The sequence below is a fragment of the Tetranychus urticae genome, chromosome 3 (assembly GCF_039701765.1).
Source record: "Tetranychus urticae isolate SD_2017Ah chromosome 3, NJAU_TeUrti_SD_1.0, whole genome shotgun sequence".
Lineage (NCBI taxonomy): Eukaryota > Metazoa > Arthropoda > Arachnida > Trombidiformes > Tetranychidae > Tetranychus > Tetranychus urticae.
Genome location: NC_142960.1, coordinates 8,140,613 through 8,162,323, shown reverse-complemented (window position 1 = coordinate 8,162,323; position 21,711 = coordinate 8,140,613). Strand labels below are relative to the sequence as shown.

General features: G+C 32.0%; 6 protein-coding genes and 1 long non-coding RNA gene across 7 annotated transcripts; 5 read left to right on the top strand and 2 right to left on the bottom strand.

Annotated features, from left to right (window-relative positions):
- Positions 1–1,131: 1,131 nt before the first annotated feature.
- Positions 1,132–2,078, bottom strand: LOC149093300 (uncharacterized). The gene is made up of 2 exons (XM_089269798.1): positions 1,933–2,078; positions 1,132–1,870 (listed from the first exon to the last, which is right to left on the bottom strand). The coding sequence occupies exons 1-2, from the start codon at positions 1,961–1,963 to the stop codon at positions 1,251–1,253; spliced, it is 651 nt and encodes a 216-aa protein (XP_089125924.1). The 5' UTR covers positions 1,964–2,078; the 3' UTR covers positions 1,132–1,250.
- A 1,389-nt stretch (positions 2,079–3,467) lies between these two features.
- Positions 3,468–4,801, top strand: LOC107367049 (uncharacterized). Its single transcript, XM_089268570.1, has 8 exons — positions 3,468–3,749; positions 3,812–3,886; positions 3,948–4,013; positions 4,074–4,139; positions 4,209–4,280; positions 4,341–4,406; positions 4,462–4,530; positions 4,590–4,801. The coding sequence occupies exons 1-8, from the start codon at positions 3,683–3,685 to the stop codon at positions 4,733–4,735; spliced, it is 627 nt and encodes a 208-aa protein (XP_089124696.1). The 5' UTR covers positions 3,468–3,682; the 3' UTR covers positions 4,736–4,801.
- Positions 4,802–10,275: 5,474 nt separating this feature from the next.
- On the top strand, positions 10,276–11,487 carry LOC149093299 (uncharacterized). The gene is made up of 8 exons (XM_089268569.1): positions 10,276–10,394; positions 10,457–10,531; positions 10,592–10,657; positions 10,724–10,789; positions 10,864–10,935; positions 11,000–11,065; positions 11,154–11,222; positions 11,282–11,487. The coding sequence occupies exons 1-8, from the start codon at positions 10,328–10,330 to the stop codon at positions 11,425–11,427; spliced, it is 627 nt and encodes a 208-aa protein (XP_089124695.1). The 5' UTR covers positions 10,276–10,327; the 3' UTR covers positions 11,428–11,487.
- A 1,590-nt stretch (positions 11,488–13,077) lies between these two features.
- Positions 13,078–14,302, top strand: LOC107367047 (uncharacterized). The gene is made up of 8 exons (XM_015934709.3): positions 13,078–13,196; positions 13,264–13,338; positions 13,399–13,464; positions 13,530–13,595; positions 13,666–13,737; positions 13,802–13,867; positions 13,936–14,004; positions 14,065–14,302. Exons 1-8 carry the CDS (start codon positions 13,130–13,132, stop codon positions 14,211–14,213), a joined length of 630 nt encoding a protein of 209 aa, XP_015790195.2. The 5' UTR covers positions 13,078–13,129; the 3' UTR covers positions 14,214–14,302.
- A 1,874-nt stretch (positions 14,303–16,176) lies between these two features.
- Positions 16,177–17,378, top strand: LOC107367048 (uncharacterized). Its single transcript, XM_015934711.3, has 8 exons — positions 16,177–16,299; positions 16,362–16,436; positions 16,497–16,562; positions 16,629–16,691; positions 16,762–16,833; positions 16,898–16,963; positions 17,031–17,099; positions 17,159–17,378. The coding sequence occupies exons 1-8, from the start codon at positions 16,233–16,235 to the stop codon at positions 17,305–17,307; spliced, it is 627 nt and encodes a 208-aa protein (XP_015790197.2). The 5' UTR covers positions 16,177–16,232; the 3' UTR covers positions 17,308–17,378.
- A 170-nt stretch (positions 17,379–17,548) lies between these two features.
- Positions 17,549–18,003, bottom strand: LOC149093298 (uncharacterized). The gene is made up of 2 exons (XR_016199440.1): positions 17,890–18,003; positions 17,549–17,805 (listed from the first exon to the last, which is right to left on the bottom strand). It is a non-coding gene; the product is annotated as an uncharacterized LOC149093298 (long non-coding RNA).
- A 1,253-nt stretch (positions 18,004–19,256) lies between these two features.
- LOC107367046 (uncharacterized) lies at positions 19,257–20,498 on the top strand. The gene is made up of 8 exons (XM_015934708.3): positions 19,257–19,418; positions 19,481–19,555; positions 19,616–19,681; positions 19,742–19,807; positions 19,877–19,948; positions 20,010–20,075; positions 20,131–20,199; positions 20,278–20,498. The coding sequence occupies exons 1-8, from the start codon at positions 19,352–19,354 to the stop codon at positions 20,439–20,441; spliced, it is 645 nt and encodes a 214-aa protein (XP_015790194.1). The 5' UTR covers positions 19,257–19,351; the 3' UTR covers positions 20,442–20,498.
- The last annotated feature ends 1,213 nt before the right edge of the window (positions 20,499–21,711 follow it).

Genomic DNA, 21,711 nt, shown 5'->3' with positions numbered 1-21,711 from the left:
ATTATCGATTCATTTCAGGGTCATTAATTGAAGAGTCCCAAAAATTCAATTTTATCCTTATTTTATTCAAAAGCAACAATCATTGATACGCACTCAAAACAGTTAATTAGAGTTATTGCATTTAGTGCATTAGTCTCATCTAAATAGACAAATTAGACTACCGATTGACGATCTAATTTTATATTTGATATTTTAATATAACAATAAGCTATCTAATCAATTGATTTACAAATTAATCTGTTTTTGCCTCTTCAAACGTTATTAGTCTAGAGGCTACTGCTTATTAGTCCATTATTAGTGCTCAACTACAAGGTACAAAGAAAGTTCGCGAAGAGGACGAAGTCCGTTCCCTAGTTATAGCTAACAAGACTTTTAAGACTTTAAATCTTAATAATTTAATAATAGCAAATCAGAGTTTTTTAGCGAAATAAAAAAGAAATTCGAAAAGTGTTTAGTAAAATTGATGCCGAAAACTCCATCACTCAGCTCTATTAATTTGCCAATAACAAATATCATGAGCAGAGAAAGCCAGAATTATGCAGAATAATAAAAATATTCCAATTTATCCTGATTATACTTAAAAATACAAGTAAATAAATCCGGCAAAGAAACCATTGATAAATATTAATAAATAAATAATAAATAATAATAAATAATGAAACTAAATTAAGCGCCCTGGTTGAATGAAAAAGACTGAAATGCAAAGGATTGAGCAGTCAATGAAGGACGGCCAAAGTATTAATAAATATTCACTAACACTGACACCTGTGAGTCGATTGGCAATTGTGTAAACCACAGATTGAAGATTATGTCAATATTATGCTAGGGATTGGATTTATGCGTTTAGAAGCATCAAAGTTATACCTATTTACACATTTAAAAGTTTTTTATGGGAAATGAGTCAGTTTTGCTAGGTCACAAGAAATTTACCTGATTCATAAGCTTCAATCTCAATCAACATTTGAGAGACTCCAGTTATTTATGAAAAAACATATTTATGTAAACCTGCCAATCACTTCATTCAGAAATGATTTGATATTCTTTGAAGTTGTTGCATAAATAAATGAAACAATTTGATTAATGCTTCGATATTTATTCCATTTTAATAGATAATAAAACTCCAAAATTATAGCTAATAATGGGTGAAAATTTCTTGTATGTTTAGTCAACAAGTAATGCCATAAACATTGATCTAATGTTTTTTGTCCAATACAATCCTCTCTAATAGTGATGAAACTCCAAAATTATGGCTAATAAAAAACGAAAGTTTCCGTAAATTGATCCAACAAGAAACGAAGTTGCAACAAACATTGATCCATTGCTCTTCGAGCAAGACTTTGTTCCTCATAAAGGATTTCATCGTCCCGATAAACATTCAAATTTTTCAAATCATTGGACAATGATTTTAGACGATCGACAATCTCCATATCCACTCGATCCGAATGTCCGAAGGATACTTCATACACACGAACCATCTCAATGTCATCGATATAAGCGTCCATCATAGCTTGAAGTTCATCTCTTGGTAAACTAGAGCGCGAATTAACACTTATGTAATCAACATCAACAATTTTCAATTCTTTTTCAACAAAGTATGTAAGTTCCACAACATTTGAGTAATATTTAGTAGCATCACTGATTTGAGTGTCATTCATTGATTTCAAAAGTAATTGTAACGATTGTTCAGTTGAGTTGTAAAAGGTTTTTGCGTCTTTAGGAATGTCTCTGTATCCGTATAAATTCTTGACTTGATCGATTTTTCGAGCTACCATAGAAGTCAATAACTGCTTCGGTATACCTTGAGGATATAGACTTCCAATAAAGTCCAACTCTCGTAGTGATTTTGAGTATGATCCATTGATCACGGCAACTAATTTAAAATGAAAGAAGACATTAAAAGAAATGAAAAGTCAAGAAAAATGAACAACTTACATAAAAAGATGAGTCCGATCGTATTTTTCATTGTAATGGCTTTCAAATGAGTTAGTCAATGTTAATAATTCAAAGGTAAACTGTTCCAGTAATAACAGGATAAACTTTAATGAATTGGATAGATCACAACTCGTCTTTATATCTACGCTGACTTGACAATCAAATCATTGAATCAATTACTAATAATTAACGCTAAATCTATCTTATGTTGCCAAAGATGGATTCAAGTTATAAATTCAGCATTCAATTTTACATCTTTATTGTTTAGATTCCAGAGAAATTCTGTGTTAGGTAGTTATCCCTATTCTTTGTTCTTCACCCTCGAAATTCATTGGAACAAGAACAAAGGATTAAAAATATTCAACACTGGTTACCTGTATGTTTTGATACTGATTTATTCATGGAAATGTGTGATTCATGACCTGTGTTATCGATTTTACTTTTGATAACTATACTTTGAGTGTTTGCTTTATTGTTGTTTTCCAGCTAATCATACCTTTTAATTCAATTGAATCATAACTTTATCATTGTTCTGATTGAAACTGAACAAATCATCATGAGCGGCCAACCCAAATTAATCAATTTTACATGGATTAAACTGGTTTAAATTTGAAAAAAACAAAGCAACAATTAGTGCTTAGTTAGTGCTTATTTAGTGTGGATTATTAGTAATAGATTTAATGCTACAAGTGGAGCCCCGAACATGACTGATCGCAAATTTATTTTCACTATGTGCGATAAAGTCGATCCACATTTAAAGACTCAAATTCTGAATTAAAAATTTTGTCTGGACAATCGTTGATGAACTTGACTTCAATTTTGTCATTTGGTCTCTTTTAGTACAGTTGAGGCACCAGCTTATTAACCAAACTCTGTACTCGAAAGACAGTTTTGCATATATTCCTAGTCCAACAATAAACCATCAACCTAAATGACCAAAAAGTTTTTTCCCAAACACAATGCTACAAATTACGTATTCTGCATTTTTTCCCCTACCAATTAATAATTAGTTTTAATTTACCCTGTTTAAACGGGAATTTTTCAGTAACCTGAATTCTGATTAACCTCTGACTATTTTTCGGACATGTAGTTCAATTGTGGCTTTCAGTCTGTGGAAAAATTTCCTTCAGAATCCTTTCCGTTTAGTTACAATTTTACACAAAAATTTGATGTTTTGACTTTATATATTGTAGGTAAGGATTCACATCAATCCATTTAATGCAAACCAAGAAAAGTGTCTTTGAAGATGTTGAGACTAAGGTAGTGGAAATAGAAATTTAGACATAAATTCAAAATTGATTTGCGACAGAATGACTAGACTTAAACGCACCATTTTTTCAGGTATCGAGTTAACAACCTAACTTCACCTAATTATGAAATTTAAAGTCAATTGATCAAGTATTTTCCAATTAGGACTCAGATAGCTATTGTTATATAAAAATATCAAATATAAAGTTTTTCAATCTTCCAAGTAACACCTCATGGATCAACGTGATAATCTAGTTTTCATATGGATTGAAAAAAGGGCAATCTTATTTGTCTGTGTAAAACAATTGCGTTAACTGTAATTAATTGTTTAATATCAATGATTTTTGTTGTTGATAGTTAGATAATAAACGTTTCCAATTAAATTAAATTGTGACACAAGAAAATGCTCATCAAGTATAAAAACAGATCAAGCTGTTCAGATCAATTCACAAGCTTTATTGAAATATTACTTTCTAAAACCTAAAACCTAACCAGAATCAAAATGAAATTGTCGTTTGTTTTAATTGCCATCTTCTTTGTCTCAACAATCAGTGCTGCTCCAATTGAAGGTAACATCTCATCTAACCTCAACCTCCACACTCCCATTATTGACTCGACTTTGTTTTCACAGAACCGAATAAATATCGTGAAGCCGTTACCAACTATATTTTGAACCTTGTCAAGCTTTGGGAAAGTTCTAATCCTGGTAAGTTAATGTTTACGAATGATAAAGGTTTATATTCATTTTATTGATTGATCTTTAAAAGCATGGGACCCAGAAGCTTCACTCGAATCAAATGTGTTGGCATATGTCTTTGGTCCTACAGGTCCTGGTGAGTTTATCTAATGTCTTTGTCAAATGTATCTTTAATTAACTTATTTTGCTCTTTAAGGATGGGATCCCGATCTTAGAACTGACAAAAATGTTGATAAGATCATTAATTCAATGAAACTTGCAGGTAAATAATAAAATTTTCATCTATTTGTTATATTTCTATGAAATTGCTGAAACAGTTTTTTAACATCAGATACAGAAAAATCTATCGGTGAAAATTTGTCAGAAATAGTCGGCGTTTTCATGATTCCACTGCCACTTTCATGTAAGTAATTTACTATTAATTTGATTTGAGATTAATTTTTGTCAATGCACAATTGAACAGCTTTTTTCCCAAAAGAGGAAATGGCAAATCAAATTATCGACGATATTTTTGAAAAGTTTCTTCCAGGTGAGTAAATTGCTGGGAATTTACATCAACGAATTACTAATATTTTTGCCATTAGGTGTACTTAAAGACGAAACAATTGGTTATGAGGTTGAAGAATGGATCCATAGTCATGATGATCTTGAAGGTCTGTATTTTATTTGCAATAATCAAAGTCACTGTAATAATTCAACTCTTCAAATTTAGGTTTGGATGGAAAAGAGTTTATTGTAAACTTTTTACCCAAAATTTTCAGCCAATCAAATGTATCTGATGTCGGTCCTAGCAGCACTTTGGAGGAAATTGCTGTCAGATTGGCTGAAAAATTATTTGATACTCTATATAACAATTGATGAATCGATGGATATTTTAAACTCAATTTTTACTTAGACTGAATTCCAATAAATATACTCGTTAATAGCAAAAAAAATCTTCTGCTGGTTTCATTATTACATTTTCTGCAATCCATTAAAAGTTTTCATTTATTTCATAGCTCAAAAGATTAAAATATGTGACGAGGTGAGACGCAATCACCAACATGAATATAAACTGCTGAAGCTTTTTTAGCTGAACTTTCCTAAATAGAAGATTGATGATACCTATCGTTTATGATCTTTTACCTGGTGAATCTACGAATACCTTCGTTTACTTTGACTTATCCAAGATTGTTGTGCATCCATTGGCCTGAATTGGAACCCAGAAAAGTTTACGACTGATTTCGAAATCATTTTTTATCGTGATTTGGCCATTATTCTTCCATCTTGTGTGATAAAATCGTGTTTATTTCATTTTCTCAAGCTATTTGGCGGAATGTGGCTAAGCATAATGTGACTACCAGATACCAAGTTAACAAAGGGGATAACGCAGTTCAATCAACGGTAAGTAAAGTTTCAGCCCTTTCTTTTCTTTATGCATTGGATATATGTAATAATTTTCATTCGATGAAAGCCGAGTCACCTCAGGACGATGACATGAAAACTTTTTTCAACTATGTCGAATCGACGTATTCAACGAGAATGCTAGACTCCCTATTTCAACCTGGAATCATTTCAGTGACCCTGACCCAAGTGCGAATAATCATGTTGAAGGAAGGCATCATACTCTGAACCGTTCAGTTGGTTGCAATCATGCAAACATATGGTTCTACATCGAAAAACTATTACAACAGCAGAGCAATTATGAAGCCAAATCATCATGGTGGTTCATGGAGCTTCGATTGGTGAAAGAAAAGTTGATAGCGTTAAGATTGCCGGAAATTTAATTAGTTAACACAGAATATATCAATTATGGACTGTGCGCTATCCATTTCATTAATTCTGTCATATTACACTCGAATTCACAATTTTTTTCTCATTTTTTTCTCGCTCGCATACGCTACCTTCAGGGGAGATCCACAGTTAGCCCCTTATCAGACCCAGGACCAGAGAGCGAGAAAAGAGAAAATAAAGCATAATCTCAACCGAGATCCAGATTTAGCCCTTATCTTTCTCGGGACCCTTTACCTTATCGAGCGGTCTCTTGTTACAGGTTATATATAGTCACCCTCAGCTTCAATTACTCGGGCCCAACGCTCATGCAACTTTGATGCACAATTCATTAGGCCACGCCGATTCAAGTTTTCAATGACTTCGTTTAAATTAGCAGAAAATCGGTACCAATCAGTGGCAACTCTTTCCTTTAAACCTCTTTTTAATGGACTGAAACAGCAAAAGTCTAAAGGGCTGATATCTGGGGAGTACGGTGGATGGGTCCAGAGGGTAATTCCCTTTTCTTCAAGATAACTCTTTACAACTGAGTCTTGTGCGGTCGCGCGTTGTCATGTAGTAACCAGAGGTGATTGCTATCTCTTGTACCAAGCCAGGAGTCAATGTGTTTATCGAGGAAGTCACGGTACACAGTTCCATAAACAGCGGTTTTTTTCAGAAAGGAGCTCCCAGAATGGAATTTTGGCGTACTCCATAGCCATAATAAGCATTCTTTTTTCACCATGAATATTTTGACGCACAACAGATTGAGCTTTCTCACCTGGCATTCTCCAGCTCCTTGCTTGGTCTCTATTTGGTGCCATGTAAAGAGCGACCCAAGACTCGTCAAGACTAGTTATTGTTCTTTTGAGTAGTGCTTGTGTTTTGCGGTATAATTGTAAATTATTTTCTCAACAAATCAGCCGGATCTCCTTCTGGTGTGGTGTCAGTTCATAGGGTACCCATTTGTTCGCAAGCTTCTTCATCTTCAAGTCTTGCATTACAATTCTGTGGCACGTTGATTTAGGAATTCCCGTATAGCTCGCTAATGAATCCATTGACCAAGCTCTCGAACTCACAAAAGAAGCTTTGATTTTCTCTAATCTTTTATGGTTAAGTCGGCTGTCCGAGCGATCGCCTCCATATTTCACTCTATAGTCCATATCTCCTTTTCTTATGCGGGTACACCAACTATCTACGGTAGACTTTTTAGTAGCTGAGCTTCCAAGTAATTTTACTAATTTTGAATGTATATTACAACCTGAATGCTCCAAACCGACACAAAATTTAGTAAAATAGAAACATTGATGGTAATCACTTGATTTTTTTATATTTGCTAACAACGGCATTTTGCTATACCAAAAATTGCTTCAAATTCAAACAGAAGAAACTTAAACGGCCAAAATGATGTATCAAACACTCCACTAGGGTGATTGTAGCAAGCGCGGCATTCAAAAACTCGTTTCTAAACTTTCTAATAAAATAAAGACCTTTAAGCTCATCATGGCTATCGATCCATTCTTCGGTTTATGACCAATGGTACAATAACTCTTAATCAAAATGACACTTCCTCGTCTCAGTTACCTTTGTTTCCTGTAGACTCAGCATGGTGTTGCTTTGAAAAGGGCGTGATTCGAATGGAATTACGATGTGTTTGGGCCAAAGCAAGGAAAAATGCGTTCAAAACATCGCGTTCATGTGGTGAAACTACGGTCAAGTATTCAACCTTCGCCGAGTTACCAACTCTTCCTTCGGTAGCGTTGCCTGGACTGTCTCCTTGATTGATTTCAGTTGATTGACAAAACTCATATATAAAGATTCTGACATTGTTGATAAACATATGGAAACTATTTTGACAGTTTCAGAAAATTGAACTGAGACATACAAGGGTGGGCACTTTTATCTAGCCATTTTCAAATTGACCAAACTTGAGTTGTAGGTGACAAAAACAATATGGTCGAATTACCGTTGAGACTATTTAAAAAGATTCGAAGTCATGGAGCAAGAGACTTCATTTGATAGAGAAAAATCAGGGCCATCATATTGAGCATTTAAAAGCAATAAATAAAAAACCATTAACTGTACCAAATTGTTGAAAAATGGCTAAATAAAAGTGCACTCCCTTGTTAAATATGGAAAAAAGCATCATTTGAAAAAAACAACTAACAAAAGTAACAATCACGGATACGTGCTCTAAACAATTGCGACCTAAAACAATTCAATTGTGCATGTTGGTCCAAAGGAGCCTATCTAGTCAATTTTTCACAGTCCATTGATTCACCTAAAATCTCGGATAATGAGTTATATTGAATATTAATAAGTAATTAGTAATTAGTAATTAGTACTAATACTACACTGGTTGACATAAGTATAGGACCACCTAATTTTTTCATTTTAATAATGAAAGCGTTTGTAGTATACTAAAATACTAATAATATCAGTATTAATACTAATAGATTACTATTAATTATGTTTCGATATGGAAAATGCAGTTGATTCATGAAAAGTTGAGTCTTTTAGCATAATACCGAAAAAGTTATTCAGATTATTGTTTCATCATGGATTTCTATGGAAATTTCAGTTTTTTCGCTTTCAATCAGTAATCGCAATTGAATAAGTGACTTGATTGTACTCAAACTCATACCCATCATAGTTCAGTCTATTTGCAAAATGCTCGAAAAAATCAGCCATGAAAAAACAATTCTTGGTGCGAAAATCAAAAATTTGCTAATCAACACTGAATCTCCATAGATTATTGCATAGAAATCGATACGAAACAAATCACAAGTTATTCGTGCACCAAGAATTATTTTTTCATGCCTGATTTTTTTCGAGCATTTTGCAAATAGTCTGAGCTATGATGGGTATGAGTTTGAGTACAATCAAGTCGCTTATTCAATTGCGATTACTGATTGAAAGCGAAAAAACTGAAATTTCCATAGAAATCCATGATGAAACAATAATCTGAATAACTTTTTCGGTATTATGCTAAAAGACTCAACTTTTCATGAATCAACTGCATACAAATGAGGAAGATTTTATAAAAATTTAAACCAATTTCTTGCACTCATTAATTAGATAATCAAACATGGACCAAACTTTTGAAAAATCCATTCCAATGTTAAATTTTCAAAATCAATTTTAATTGTTAAGAATGCATTTTTTAAAAAATAAGAATCAGGATATGATTTGCCTTCATATAATCTATTTATTTTGTAAAAATATTTGAATTAACTTAAATCTTTAATAAGAAAATTCAAAATGAATTTGCGGACCAAACTTTTGAAATATTGTGTATTTCGATTGAATAGAGGGCAGCTGTTTGGCGATTTGGATTTTAAATGCGAATAAAGCATGAAATTTTAAGTTTCGAAAAATACATACCTTAAAAAATTTCGCCCCTTCACTCAATGTTATTGCATACGGATTCTATATTTCTTCCCCCAGCCACTAGTTGCATGAAGTTCTCAGAGATCTGAATTCTGAGGTGAGGTCTCCTATTTTTCGTGGATGTTGAATTCGGGTTTTCGTGCTGTGTATTTTTTCTTAGAACCAGCTTAGTTTGACCACAATCTTGACCACAATTTGATACATTAACTTTATAAGGTATATGACTGGTAAAGAATGGAAATAAATCACTTTAGTCCTGGGTTGATTTTGGCGCATCAATCCGTTTCCAGGCTTTCATACCGAATTTTTTTAATAATTCTGGAAATAGATGAGGGAAATTTCGATTTTTGAGGTCAGTTCTCTTCGTGAACCATTCTAGCCTTCCGCAATTTTTCGAAACGGGCGAATTTGCGCTCCGTCATTTGGCCGATTTTCGGCCACAATTCGCATGATTCATCAAATTTTTTTCATTCCTAACTCTTCAATGCCAATTCAATAGACTGCACCTAATTTGATTTCATGAGCCCTTATTTGCTTACTGCATTCACACTAACTTAGTTCGGGATGATCACCAGCAAAATTAACTATGAGATTTCGACGATAACTTAAAATTAACAACATTTGAATTGAATAACATCGTGAAACTAACCTAAAAATTATATCTAATTGAAGCCCATTAAATTTCCGTTAAAACAAGTCTGATTTGGTAACAATATGTCCAGACTGTGAATCGCCATGCAAATTCAGAGTTTTTACTTGCATTCTCTACCAGTCATACCTTATATTGCATGTAGTGTAGATTATTCATCGATGAAAATAAAGTTAGTTCATTACATTCAATTATTAAGATTGAAAGTCTTACAAGTCTTGTTAGCTATAACCAGGGGAAGAATTTCGTCCTCTTGATGAACTTTCTTTGCACCTTGCAGTTGCCCACTACCAACGAGCTAATAAGGAATAACCTCGAGATTGATTAGTTATCTTATTGTTACATTAAAATATCAAATATAGAGATCTACAATCTTTCCAATGACACCTCCTGGATCAATTATAAACAATAACTTTCATGTGGATGTGGATTAAAGAGACCAAATTGATTTGTTTGCGCTAACTGCAATTAATTGTTACGAGCACGTATCAATGATTGTTGCTGTTGATAGTTAGATAATAAACTTGCCTCATAATTAAATTGTGACACAAGAAAATGCTCATCAAGTATAAAAACAGATCAAACTGTTCAGATCAATTCACCATCTCTATTGAAATACAATTATTTACTTTCTAAAACCTTAAATCTAAACCAGAATCAAAATGAAATTGTCAATTGTTTTAATTGCCATCTTCTTTGTCTCAACAATCAGTGCTGCTCCAGTTGAAGGTAACATCTCATCTAACATCAACATCCAAAGTAACATTATTAACTCGACTTTGTTTTCACAGAACCAATTGTACTTCGTGAAGGCATTATCAATTATATTACGAACCTTGTCAAGCTTTGGGAAGGTGTTTTGCCTGGTAAGTTAATGTTTACGAATGAAAAGGTTTATATTCATTTTATTGATTGATCTTTAAAAGCATGGGACCCAGAGGCTTCACTCGAATCAAATGTGTTGGCATATGTCTTTGGTCCTACAGGTCCTGGTGAGTTGAGTTAATTTCTTTAACATCTAAATGTATCTTTAATTAAAATCTTTATTTTTCTTTAAGGATGGGATTCCAATCTTAGCACTGACAAAAATATTGATAAAATCCTAAATTCATTGAAATTGGGAGGTAAGTAACGAAATTTAAATATGTATATTTGTTCAATTTCTTTGCAATTGATGAAACAATTATTCCAAAATCAGAACCAGACATATCTATGGGGCAAGTGATTACATCATTGGTACGAGCTTCCATGCTCCCACTACCAATTTCATGTGAGTATTAAAATTACTATTAATTTGTTTCGATATTTATTTTTCGTTTTCCATAATTGAATAGCTTTTTTCCCAAAAGAAGAAATGGCACAGCAAGTTGCTCAAGATATTTTTGCAAAGTTTCTTCCAGGTGAGTAAATTGCTTTGCATTTACATCAACAAATTGCTAATACAATAACCTAACCATACAATGTAATTTGGCATTTGTTTTGCATTAGGTGTGAACGAAGACCAACCAATTGGTTATGATATCGAAGAGTGGATCCATAGCTTTGATGATCTTAAAGGTCTGTATTTTACTTGCAATAATCAAAGCAACTGTAATAATTTAACTCTTCAAATTTAGGTTTGGATGGAAAAGAGTTTATTGTAAACTTTTTACCCAAAATTTTCAGCCAATTAAATGTATCTGATGTCGGTCCTAGCAATACTTTGGAGGAAATTGCTGTCAGATTGGCTGAATTATTATTCGATACACTTTATAACAATTGATGAATGGATGAATATTTTAAACTGAATTCCAATAAATATACGCAAGCATAGCAAACAAAAGCTTATCTTGATTTCATTCTTACTTTTTCTCTATTACTCTATATCAAAACTGATCTTTTTTTCGATTTTTCAATGACAGAGAAATATTACATTAATCAAAAAAATGGCCAGTTTTAGATCAAAATGAACCCCTTCATTGAAATCAGAATTAAATTTTACATCTGACAAAATAATTCAGAAAGTGGTTAACCTTTGGTTATTTCGCTATTTGTCCTCTGCATTTCTAACGTTATTTCATGATATCTCAAAAACGAAGAATTATTTTGAAAAATGGATTGAGCATTTGAAAATTTTGCATCATATATCTTCATAAGAAAAATATTCCATGCTAGACAGTTTTTCCTATTCTTTGGTCTTCATCTTTTGATGCAAGAAAAGACAAATATGATGAACCTTAATTTAATATAATTTTGTTTGATAAATCAAATAAAGTTGCTTGTATAAATAAAATTTGTAAAATCTGTACAATTTATAAGTGTTTAGAGATGCCAGAAACTCTATCAATCGACTCTATTAATTTGCCAAGAACAAATATCATGAACAGAGAAAGGCAGAATTATGCAGAATAGATAGCAAGAATATTTCAATTTATCCTGATAATGCTTAAAAATATTCTAAGCTTCTTTTGTTCAGAAACGTTTTCGGGTTGGTCATAAAAAGTTACATCAGTAAAAAGAGTTTTATGGAAAAATCTTATCCCACTGTTGAAAAAGAGTTTCAACTTTACCTCGATTTCCTCGAAAAATGTTCATTAGAGATTGAGATTTTTTTAATAACACTAATGCACTCAGTTTTTATGTCTCAAATTACCCTTTTTAACCCACATCCATATGAAAGTTAGATTATCACTTTATTATTAATAGTTTATCCAGGAGGTCTTATTGGGAAGATTTTAGATCCATCAGATATCCAAGAGATATCCATTGATATTTTAACATAACAATGAACTATCTAATCAATCTGGAGGCTATTGCTTATTAGTTCATTAGTAGTGCTCAACTACAAGGTGCAAAGAAAGTTCGTGAAGAGGACAAAACCCCTTTTCCTAGTTATAAATGTAAGGCTTTCAATCTTAATAATTGAATAATTGCAAATTGTCCCAGAATCGTTGTAACAGTTTATAAGTGTTAAGTTAGAGTTGCCAAAAACTCGATTACCCGAATCTATTAATTTGCCAAGAAAAATTATCATGAGCAAGGCAGAAATTATGGAATAGAATCATGCAGAATAATAATACGAATATTCCAATTTTTATTCCAGATTATGCTTTAAAATATCCTTAAAAATCCATTCAATGTAAACCAAGAAAAGAGTCTTTAAAGATGTTGAGACCAGATAGCTTATTGTTGTATTAAAATATCAAATATAAAGATCTACAATCTTCCCAATGAAACCTCCTGGATCAACTATTAATAATAACGTGATAATCTAACTTTCATGTGGGTTAAAGAAACCAAATTGATTTGTTTGCGCTAACTGCAATTAATTGTTTTGAGCACGTATCAATGATTGTTGCTATTGATAGTTAGATAATAAACTTGCCTCATGATTAAACAGAATCAAACTGTTCACATCAATTCACCACCTCAATTGAAATACAATTATTTACTTTCTAAAACCTTAAATCCAAACCAAAATCAAAATGAAATTGTCAATTGTTTTAATTGCCATCTTCTGTGTTTCAACAATCAGTGCTGCTCCAGTTGAAGGTAACATCTCATCTAACATCAACCACATAATTGATACTATTATATTAATTCGACTTTGTTTTCCCAGAACCAAGCGTATTTCGTGAAGGTATTAACAACTATATTTTGAACGCTGTCAAGTTTTGGGAAAGTATTATTCCTGGTGAGTTAATTTTTAGAAATAAAAAGGTTTATATTCATTTTATTCATTGATCATTAAAAGCATGGGATCCAGAAGCTTCACTTGAATCAAATGTGTTGGCATATGTCTTTGGCCCTACAGGTCCTGGTGAGTGATCAAATTTCTTTACCATCTGAATGTATCTTTAATTAACATCTTTATTTTTCTTTAAGGATGGGATTCCGATCTTAGCACTGACGAAAATGTTGATAAAATCCTAAATGCATTGAAATTGGGAGGTAAGTAACGAAATTTTAATATATTTTTTCAATTTCTCTGAAATGGATGAAACGATTATTTCAATATCAGAACCAAACATATCTATCGGTCAAGCTGTTGCAGAAATGGTGGCCGCTTCCATGATGGCACTGCCACTTTCATGTAAGTAATTAGTATTATTATACTTTGATTTGATATTAATTTTTGTCCATCAACCATTGAACAGCTTTTTTCCCAAAAGAGGAAATGGGAAATCAAATTTTTAGAGATATTATTGATAGATTTCTTCCAGGTGAGTAAATTGCTTTGCATTTATTACATCAACAAATTGCTAATAATTTGGCATTTGTTTTGCATTAGGTGTGAACGAAGACCAACCAATTGGTTATGATATCGAAGAATGGATCCATGGCTTTGATGATCTTAAAGGTCTGTATTTTACTTGCAATAATCAAAGCAACTGTAATAATTCAACTCTTCAAATTTTAGGTTTGGATGGAAAAGAGTTCATTGTAAACTTTTTACCCAAAATTTTCAGCCAGTTAAATGTATCTGATGTCGGTCCTAGCAATACTTTGGAGGAAATTGCTGTTAGATTTGCTCAACTATTATCTGATACACTATATCCTGACATATGATGAATGGATCAATATTTTAAACTGAATTCCAATAAATATACTATTGCATAGCAAACAAAAGCTTCTGCTGATCTCGTTATTACCTTTACTCTATTACTCTATGTCAGGTTATACTTGGACAGAATTCCTTAAAAAACTTTCAATTTATTATAATTCATAACTGAAAAGATTAAAACATGATAGAAACGATTTTTCACTTAAGTCTCTTCTTAACCTTGCAAGATTGTTCAGATTATTCGTGAACTTTTATTTTTTCAAGCTTTTTTAGTCAGTCTGAATGGACTTTAAGTGTAAATTAATAAATATTTGCTGAGAAAAACAAACTTGTTCAACTCAAAAATTTGATGCAATAAAAGACAAATATAATGAGTCTGAATTTCATATAATGTTGTTTGATAAATCAAATAAATTGTTATAATTTACCTGATGTACTTTGGCAGAGCAAATTGGTACCTCACATTATTTCGAGTTACTTGAGCTACAACTACTTGGACTGCCTGAAAATATGAAATTTATCATTTAAAAGCCTGATTTAAGTTAAAAAGTTTAATTTCGTCAATAATTTGAGCTTCTATTTGTTATTCATCGATTAATATAAAGTTATAGTTGAGTAGTGTACCTTTGATATCTGAAAAATCCAGAATGAAAAAACAAAGGTACTCCACAATCATCGCTCAAACTCGGAAGAGAAAAAAATGTTTGAAAAATTCTTTTTGATACAAGCAGAAATTTGGATTAATTCGAAAAATTTTGACGAATGTATTCAATCCAATGGACAAACAAACTTTTGCAACAGTTTTTTTCAAGCAAGAACTCAGATTATTCAGTAGAAAATGAAGATTTCCATGCATCAAATTAAAAATATTAATTTTTAGACTTGTATCTATTCTAATTTTCTTTAAAAAAACAGATTAAATAATTCAAAATATTGCAATTAAACTTCAAAAATGCGGGCTTCACTAACAGGGCACCTTTTAGTAACTGAAATAAATTTTCTTCTGGTTTAGAAGTCTTAGAAAAGTATTTCAAAATTATAGATTATACGTTATAATATATTTAATAGGTGTTTGATTATAATGTATCAACAGCAACAATCATGGGTACGTGCCCGTAAAAATTAATCGAATTGCCCTCTTTAACCCATAGATATCCACATGGAAGTTAGCTTATCAGGTTATTATTAATAATTGATCCAGGAGATGTCATTGGGAAGATTGTAGATCTTTATATTTGATATTTAAATATAACAATAAGCTAACTAATCAATCTCGAGGTTATTGCTTATTAGTTCGTTAGTAGTGCTCAACTGCAAGGTGCAAAGAAAGTTCGTTAAGAGGACGAAATCTGTTCCCCTAGCTATAGCTTACAAGACTTGTAAGACTTTCAATCTTAACAATTTAATGATTGCAAACTGTCCCAGAGTCTTTTCAACGAAATTATTAATAACAATTGTTAAATGTTTAGAAAAGTTGGAGATGATAACTACTCGATCACTCGAATCTAGTAATTTGCTAAGAACAAATATCATAAGCAGAGAAAGGCAGAAATTATGGAATATAGTCATGCAGAATATTCCAATTTTATTCTAGATTATGCTCTAAAATATCCTTAAAAATACATTCAATGCAAACCAAGAAAAGAGTCTTAAAGATGTTGAAACCAGATAGTTTATTGTTATATCAGAATATCAAATATAAAGATCTACAATCTTCCCAATGACATCTCCTGGATCAACTATCAATGCTAACGTGATAATCTGACTTTCATATGGATGTGGGTTAAAGAAATCAAATTGATTTGTTTGCGCTAACTGTAGTTAATTGTTTTGAGCGCGTATCAATGATTGTTGCTGTTGATAGTTAGATAATATAATAAACTTGCCTCATAATTAGATTGTGATACAAGAAAATGCTCATCAAGTATAAAAACAGATCAAACTGTTCACATCAATTCACCATCTCTATTGAAATATTACTTTCTAAAACCTAAAACCTAAATAAAACCTAAACCAGAATCAAAATGAAATTGTCAATTGTTTTAATTGCCATCTTCTGTGTCTCAACAATCAGTGCCGCTCCAATTGAAGGTAACATCTCATCTAACCTCAACCTCCACTTTAACACTATTAACTTGACTTTGTTTTTATAGAACCAAGTGTATTTCGTGAAGGCATTACCAACTATATTACGAACCTTGTCAAGCTTTGGGAAAGTATTAATCCTGGTAAGTTAACATTTAGGAATGAAAAAGTTTTATATTCATTTTATTCATTGATCTTTAAAGCATGGGATGCAGAAGCTTCACTCGAATCAAATGTGTTGGCATATGTCTTTGGCCCTACAGGTCCTGGTGAGTTTATTAGATTTCTTTACCATCTAAATGTATCTTTAATTAACATCTTAATTTTTCTTAAAGGATGGGGTTCCAATCTTAGCACTGACGAAAATGTTGATAAAATCATAATTTCATTGAAATTTGGTAAATATTAAAATTTTGATCTATTTGTTTAATTTCTTTGAAATTTATGAAACAATTATTTCAACATCAGATCCAAACGAATCTATCGGTCATAATGTTGCACGTATGGTGGGAATTTTCATGATCCCACTACCACTCTCAAGTAAGTATTATAATTACTATTAATTTGATTCGATATTAATTTTTGTCCGTCCATAATTGAATAGCTTTTTTCCCAAAAATGGAAATGGCAGATCAACTTGTTAAAGATATTTTTGCTAAATTTCTTCCAGGTAAGTAAATTACTGCACATTTACATCAACAAATTGCTAATATTTTTTGGGATTTGTATTGCATTAGGTGTTGGCGAAGACGATTCAATTGGTTATGATATCGAAGAGTGGATCCATAGCTTTGATGATCTTAAAGGTATATATTTTACTTGCAATAATCAAAGTATAATAATTTAACAAACTCTTCAAATTTAGGTTTGGATGGAAAAGAGTTTATTGTAAACTTTTTACCCAAAATTTTCAGCCAATTAAATGTATCTGATGTCGGTCCTAGCAGTACTTTGGAGGAAATTGCTGTCAGATTGGCTGAATTATTATTCGATACACTATATCCTGACAATTGATGAATGGATGAATATTTTAAACTAAATTTATACTTAATTCCAATAAATATACTCGTGCATAGCAAACAAAAGCTTCTACTGATTTCATTATTACCTTTTCTTTATTACTCTATGTCAGGTTATAATAATACTTGGAAAGAGTCCAAAACTTTCAATTTAATTCATAGCCTAAAGGTTAAAACAAGAAGAAATGATTTTTTACTTTCGTCTCTTTTTGAGCTTTTAAGATTTTTTCGTGAACTTTGATTTTTTTCAAGCTTTATTGAGTCAGACTGGATCGACTTTAAGTGTACATAAATAAATATTTGTTCAGAACATGGTCAAGTTGGTGGAAGTGAAGCCAGTCATTAATCGTTGCGTTATTATTGTTGTAGATGTTATTCAGAAGTGGATTATGTTTGCAACTAGAAAGGCCCCCTGTACAGTGCGAAGTAGTTTAAATGTTTCGGCCGATGGACCATTGAACTCTTCATTAAAGGCTGCAAACGGATTGCTCAACTAAAAATTTGATACAAGAAAAGAGGAATATAATGAGTCTTAATTTAATATAATGTTGTTTGATAAATCAAATAAATTCGTTACCTGTATAAATAAATTTACCTGGTGTACTTTGGCAGCAAATTAATATCTCACATTATTTCAAGTCACTTGAGCTACAACTATTAATAATTGGGCTGCTGAAAATCTTGAGCTTGGTATTAAGATGAAGCTAAGCTTCAGTGACTATCAATAAAATGGTATCTTTCATTTTCATAAAACTGTGTTGAAGTTCCCAAATAAACATGGGTACAATTTAAGTAGTGAATACTTTAAATTCAGATACTTTTTCCGGCGAATAGTGTTCATTGCCATTGGTCTGCGGTGCATATAGACGATGCATACCACCAGTTTGCTAGGTCATCATAACTTTTGGGCTTGATAGGTGCATGTAACATGGCACACAGTCGACACCAAAAGTATGTATTTATAAACTCTCCTGATCCTTTCCAATTCAAGTATTGATTGAAAAGTGTATCGTTTGCATCCAGTTGATCAAGATATTGAGCCAAGTGACGAGGTGACAGGAAATTATCAACATGAATATAAGAATTGGCAGGAGCTGAACGTTTATAGTCTTCTGGATGAGCTCCCATTGTGATTATATGCCGATCAATAAACATTTGATTAAAAATAAAATTGATTTTCATGGTTTATGACCAATGGTACATAACTCCTAATCCAGGTGACATTTCCTCGTCTCAGTTACCTTGGTTTTCTGAAGACGCAGCACCCTAGGACGATAGGATTGTGAATCAGTTAATGTACATTCCATTTGGTTATGATACATCTAAACTGTTTAAACAGGGTGAATTAAAGAAGATAATGTTGCTTGAAAACTGTCGCTGTTGCCCAAGATGAACCAACGGAATCAGCACCAGAATCAGTTAATTTATCCAAATATCGGTGTAAAAATGCAAACTGTAGCTAATAAGACTTGTAAGACTTTCATTCTTAGTTATTTATTAATTCCAAACTGTCCCATAATCGTTGTAGCGAAGTAAACAATTTACAAGTGCTTTAGTAAAGCTTTAGCTACCAAAAACTCCATAACTCGAGAGCAGAGAAAGGCATAAATATGATATAGAACCATAATAAGAATATTCCAATTTATCCTGATTATGTTAAAAGTATTCTTAATAATCCATTCTATGCAAACCAAGAAAAATGTCTTTGAAGACGTTGAGACTAGCTAGTTACTTCAATCTCCCAAGTATCACCTCCTGGAGCAACTTGATAATCTAGTTGGCATATGGATATCAATGGGTTAAAAAGTGCAATTGTCTGATTTGTCTTAAATGAAACAATTGCGTTAGCTTTAATTAAATGTTTCGAGTTCGTGTGGGTGATTTTTGCTGATAGTTAGATAATAAACTTGGCTCATAATTAAACTGGGATACAAAAAAATGCTCATCAAGTATAAAAACAGACCAAAAAAGCTGTTCAAATCAATTCGTAATCTTCATTGATATACTTTCTGAAACCTAAAACCTAAACCAGAATTAAAATGAAATTGTCAATTGTATTAATTGCCATCGTCTTTGTCTCAACAATCAGTGCTGCTCCGATTGAAGGTAAAATCTCATCTAACCTCAACCTCCACAGTAACACTATTAACTCGACTTTTGTTTCACAGAGCCAAGTGCATATCGTGAGGCCGTTACCAACCTTATTTTGAGCCATGTGAAGCTTTGGGAAAGTGCTACTCCTGGTAAGTTAACATTTAGGAATGAACAAGTTTTATATTCATTTTATTCGTTGATCTTTAAAGCATGGGATGCAGAAGCTTCACTCGAATCAAATGTGTTGGCATATGTCTTTGGTCCTACTGGTCCTGGTGAGTTGATTAAATTTCTTTGTCAAATGTATCTTTAATTAACTTCTTTTGCTCTTTAAGGATGGGATCCCGATCTTAGCACTGACAAAAATGTTGATAAAATCCTAAATTCATTGAAAATTGCAGGTAAATTACAAAATTTTTTATATTAGTTTAATTTCTTTGAAATTAATGGAACGATTATTTCAACATCAGAAATAGACAAATCTATCGCTCAAAACGCTGCAAATTTGGTGGGCGATTTCATGATGGATCTGCCACTTCCATGTAAGTAATTTACTATTAATTTGATTTGAGATTAATTTTTTGTCCATTAACCATTGAACAGTGTTTTTTCCACATGTGCAAATAGGAAAGCAAATTGTTAAAGATATTTGTCAAAAGTATTTTCCAGGTGAGTAAATTGCTGTGAATTTACATCAACGAATTGCTAATAGTTTTGCCATTAGGTGTACATGAACACGATACAATTGGTGGTGAGTTTGAAGAATGGATCGATAGCCATGATGATCTTAAAGGTCTGTATTTTACTGACAAATTAAACAAATTGTCAGAATAATTAAAGTCACTGTAATAATTTAACTCTTCAAATTTAGGTTTGGATGGAAAAGAGTTTATTGTAAAATTTTTAACCAAAATTTTTAGCCACTTCAATATATCTGATATCGGTCCTAACAGTACTTTGGAGGAAATTGCTGGTAGATTCGCTGAATTATTATTCGATACACTATATTCTTTCAATGAATTGATGAACTCTTAAACTGAACTTATACTTAAATTGAATTCAAATAAATATAATCTTGCATAGAAAAACAAAGCTTCTGCTGCTTCATTATTACCTTTATTTCAATCCACTAAAAGTTAATATACATGTAGTTCGTAGACGAGGTTGGAGAAAATCATCATCATGAATATAAGAATTAGCATGATGATGATTTTCTCCCACCTCGCATGATGATGAACTTTATAGTCTTCTGATGTAGTTTTTGAGGATGAAATTTAGTGAAATGTGAATCAGTAATGTGAGCAATCAAACTTCAATCATAAATACGTGTATCTTGACCAAAAATGAAACTATACAAACAATTGAAATGTTGACACTGACAACAAAACTGACTTAGCAAGAAATTACATGAAGATTATGATTAGATGCCGGTTACTAAGCATTCGATTAAAAATAAAAATTGACTTTTATATTAATACAAATTTTCATCCTCTCTTCATCTTGATTGGGTTTTTAATGATTTACTTCTTATCATCGGTTCGTGTTATGTTGATCAAATATGCATTTCTTGCGTCTTCTTTAAGGCGAATCGAAACATTGCTTTCTACTCAAAAACATCGAAGCTTCAACAAAGTCTATTATACACGAAAAGCTAGTCATTGATACACTCTAAAATTTGACTCTTTGTCGAACCTGAAGTCAAAGTCGTGTTAATATTGTAGATATTGAGGTTGAGGTTAGATGAAATGTTACTTCTGGTTGAAGCAGCACATATTGTAAAGATATACAAGATAGTAACTGAAACAAATTGAATTCTGGTTTAGATTTTAGGTTCTAGAAAAGTATTTCAATGAAGATAATAATTTATAAATTATCGATATATTAGTTGTAGTTGGTTATAATGTAACTATCAAAAGCTACAATCATTGATACACTCTCGAAACACTCTCGAAACAATAAATTATTGCATTTAGTGAAATTGTCTTATTTGTACAAACAAATCAAACCCTTTTGCCCTTTTCAACCCATAGATATCCACATGAAAGTTAGATTATCACGTTATTATCAATAGTTGCTACAGGAGGTGTTACTGGGAAGATCGTAGATCTAATTTTGTATTCATATTTGATATTTTAATGTAAAAATAAGCTATCTAATCAATAAAGTCACAAATTAATCTGTCTTCACTCCTCAATCTTATTAATCTCGAGGTTATTGCTTATTAGTTCATTAGTGCTCAAGGTGCTTGGTGCAAGGAAAGTTCATGAAGAGGAAAAAATCCCTTCCCCTAGTGAAAGCTAACAAG

Coding starts and splice junctions, on each gene's coding strand:
- LOC107367046 (XM_015934708.3), top strand. CDS start 19,352: ATGAAATTGTCAATTGTATTAATTGCCATCGTCTTTGTCTCAACAATC. Junction 19,556..19,615: donor TTGGGAAAGTGCTACTCCTG/GTAAGTTAACAT, acceptor TGATCTTTAAAG/CATGGGATGCAGAAGCTTCA. Junction 19,682..19,741: donor CTTTGGTCCTACTGGTCCTG/GTGAGTTGATTA, acceptor TTGCTCTTTAAG/GATGGGATCCCGATCTTAGC.
- LOC107367048 (XM_015934711.3), top strand. CDS start 16,233: ATGAAATTGTCAATTGTTTTAATTGCCATCTTCTGTGTCTCAACAATC. Junction 16,300..16,361: donor CAGTGCCGCTCCAATTGAAG/GTAACATCTCAT, acceptor TTGTTTTTATAG/AACCAAGTGTATTTCGTGAA. Junction 16,692..16,761: donor CATAATTTCATTGAAATTTG/GTAAATATTAAA, acceptor TTTCAACATCAG/ATCCAAACGAATCTATCGGT.
- LOC149093300 (XM_089269798.1), bottom strand. CDS start 1,963: ATGAAAAATACGATCGGACTCATCTTTTTAT. Junction 1,871..1,932: donor GATCGGACTCATCTTTTTAT/GTAAGTTGTTCA, acceptor ATTTTAAATTAG/TTGCCGTGATCAATGGATCA.
- LOC107367049 (XM_089268570.1), top strand. CDS start 3,683: ATGAAATTGTCGTTTGTTTTAATTGCCATCTTCTTTGTCTCAACAATC. Junction 4,407..4,461: donor TTTTGAAAAGTTTCTTCCAG/GTGAGTAAATTG, acceptor TTTTGCCATTAG/GTGTACTTAAAGACGAAACA. Junction 4,531..4,589: donor TAGTCATGATGATCTTGAAG/GTCTGTATTTTA, acceptor CTTCAAATTTAG/GTTTGGATGGAAAAGAGTTT.
- LOC149093299 (XM_089268569.1), top strand. CDS start 10,328: ATGAAATTGTCAATTGTTTTAATTGCCATCTTCTTTGTCTCAACAATC. Junction 10,532..10,591: donor TTGGGAAGGTGTTTTGCCTG/GTAAGTTAATGT, acceptor GATCTTTAAAAG/CATGGGACCCAGAGGCTTCA. Junction 10,790..10,863: donor AAATTCATTGAAATTGGGAG/GTAAGTAACGAA, acceptor TTCCAAAATCAG/AACCAGACATATCTATGGGG.
- LOC107367047 (XM_015934709.3), top strand. CDS start 13,130: ATGAAATTGTCAATTGTTTTAATTGCCATCTTCTGTGTTTCAACAATC. Junction 13,596..13,665: donor AAATGCATTGAAATTGGGAG/GTAAGTAACGAA, acceptor TTTCAATATCAG/AACCAAACATATCTATCGGT. Junction 13,868..13,935: donor TATTGATAGATTTCTTCCAG/GTGAGTAAATTG, acceptor GTTTTGCATTAG/GTGTGAACGAAGACCAACCA.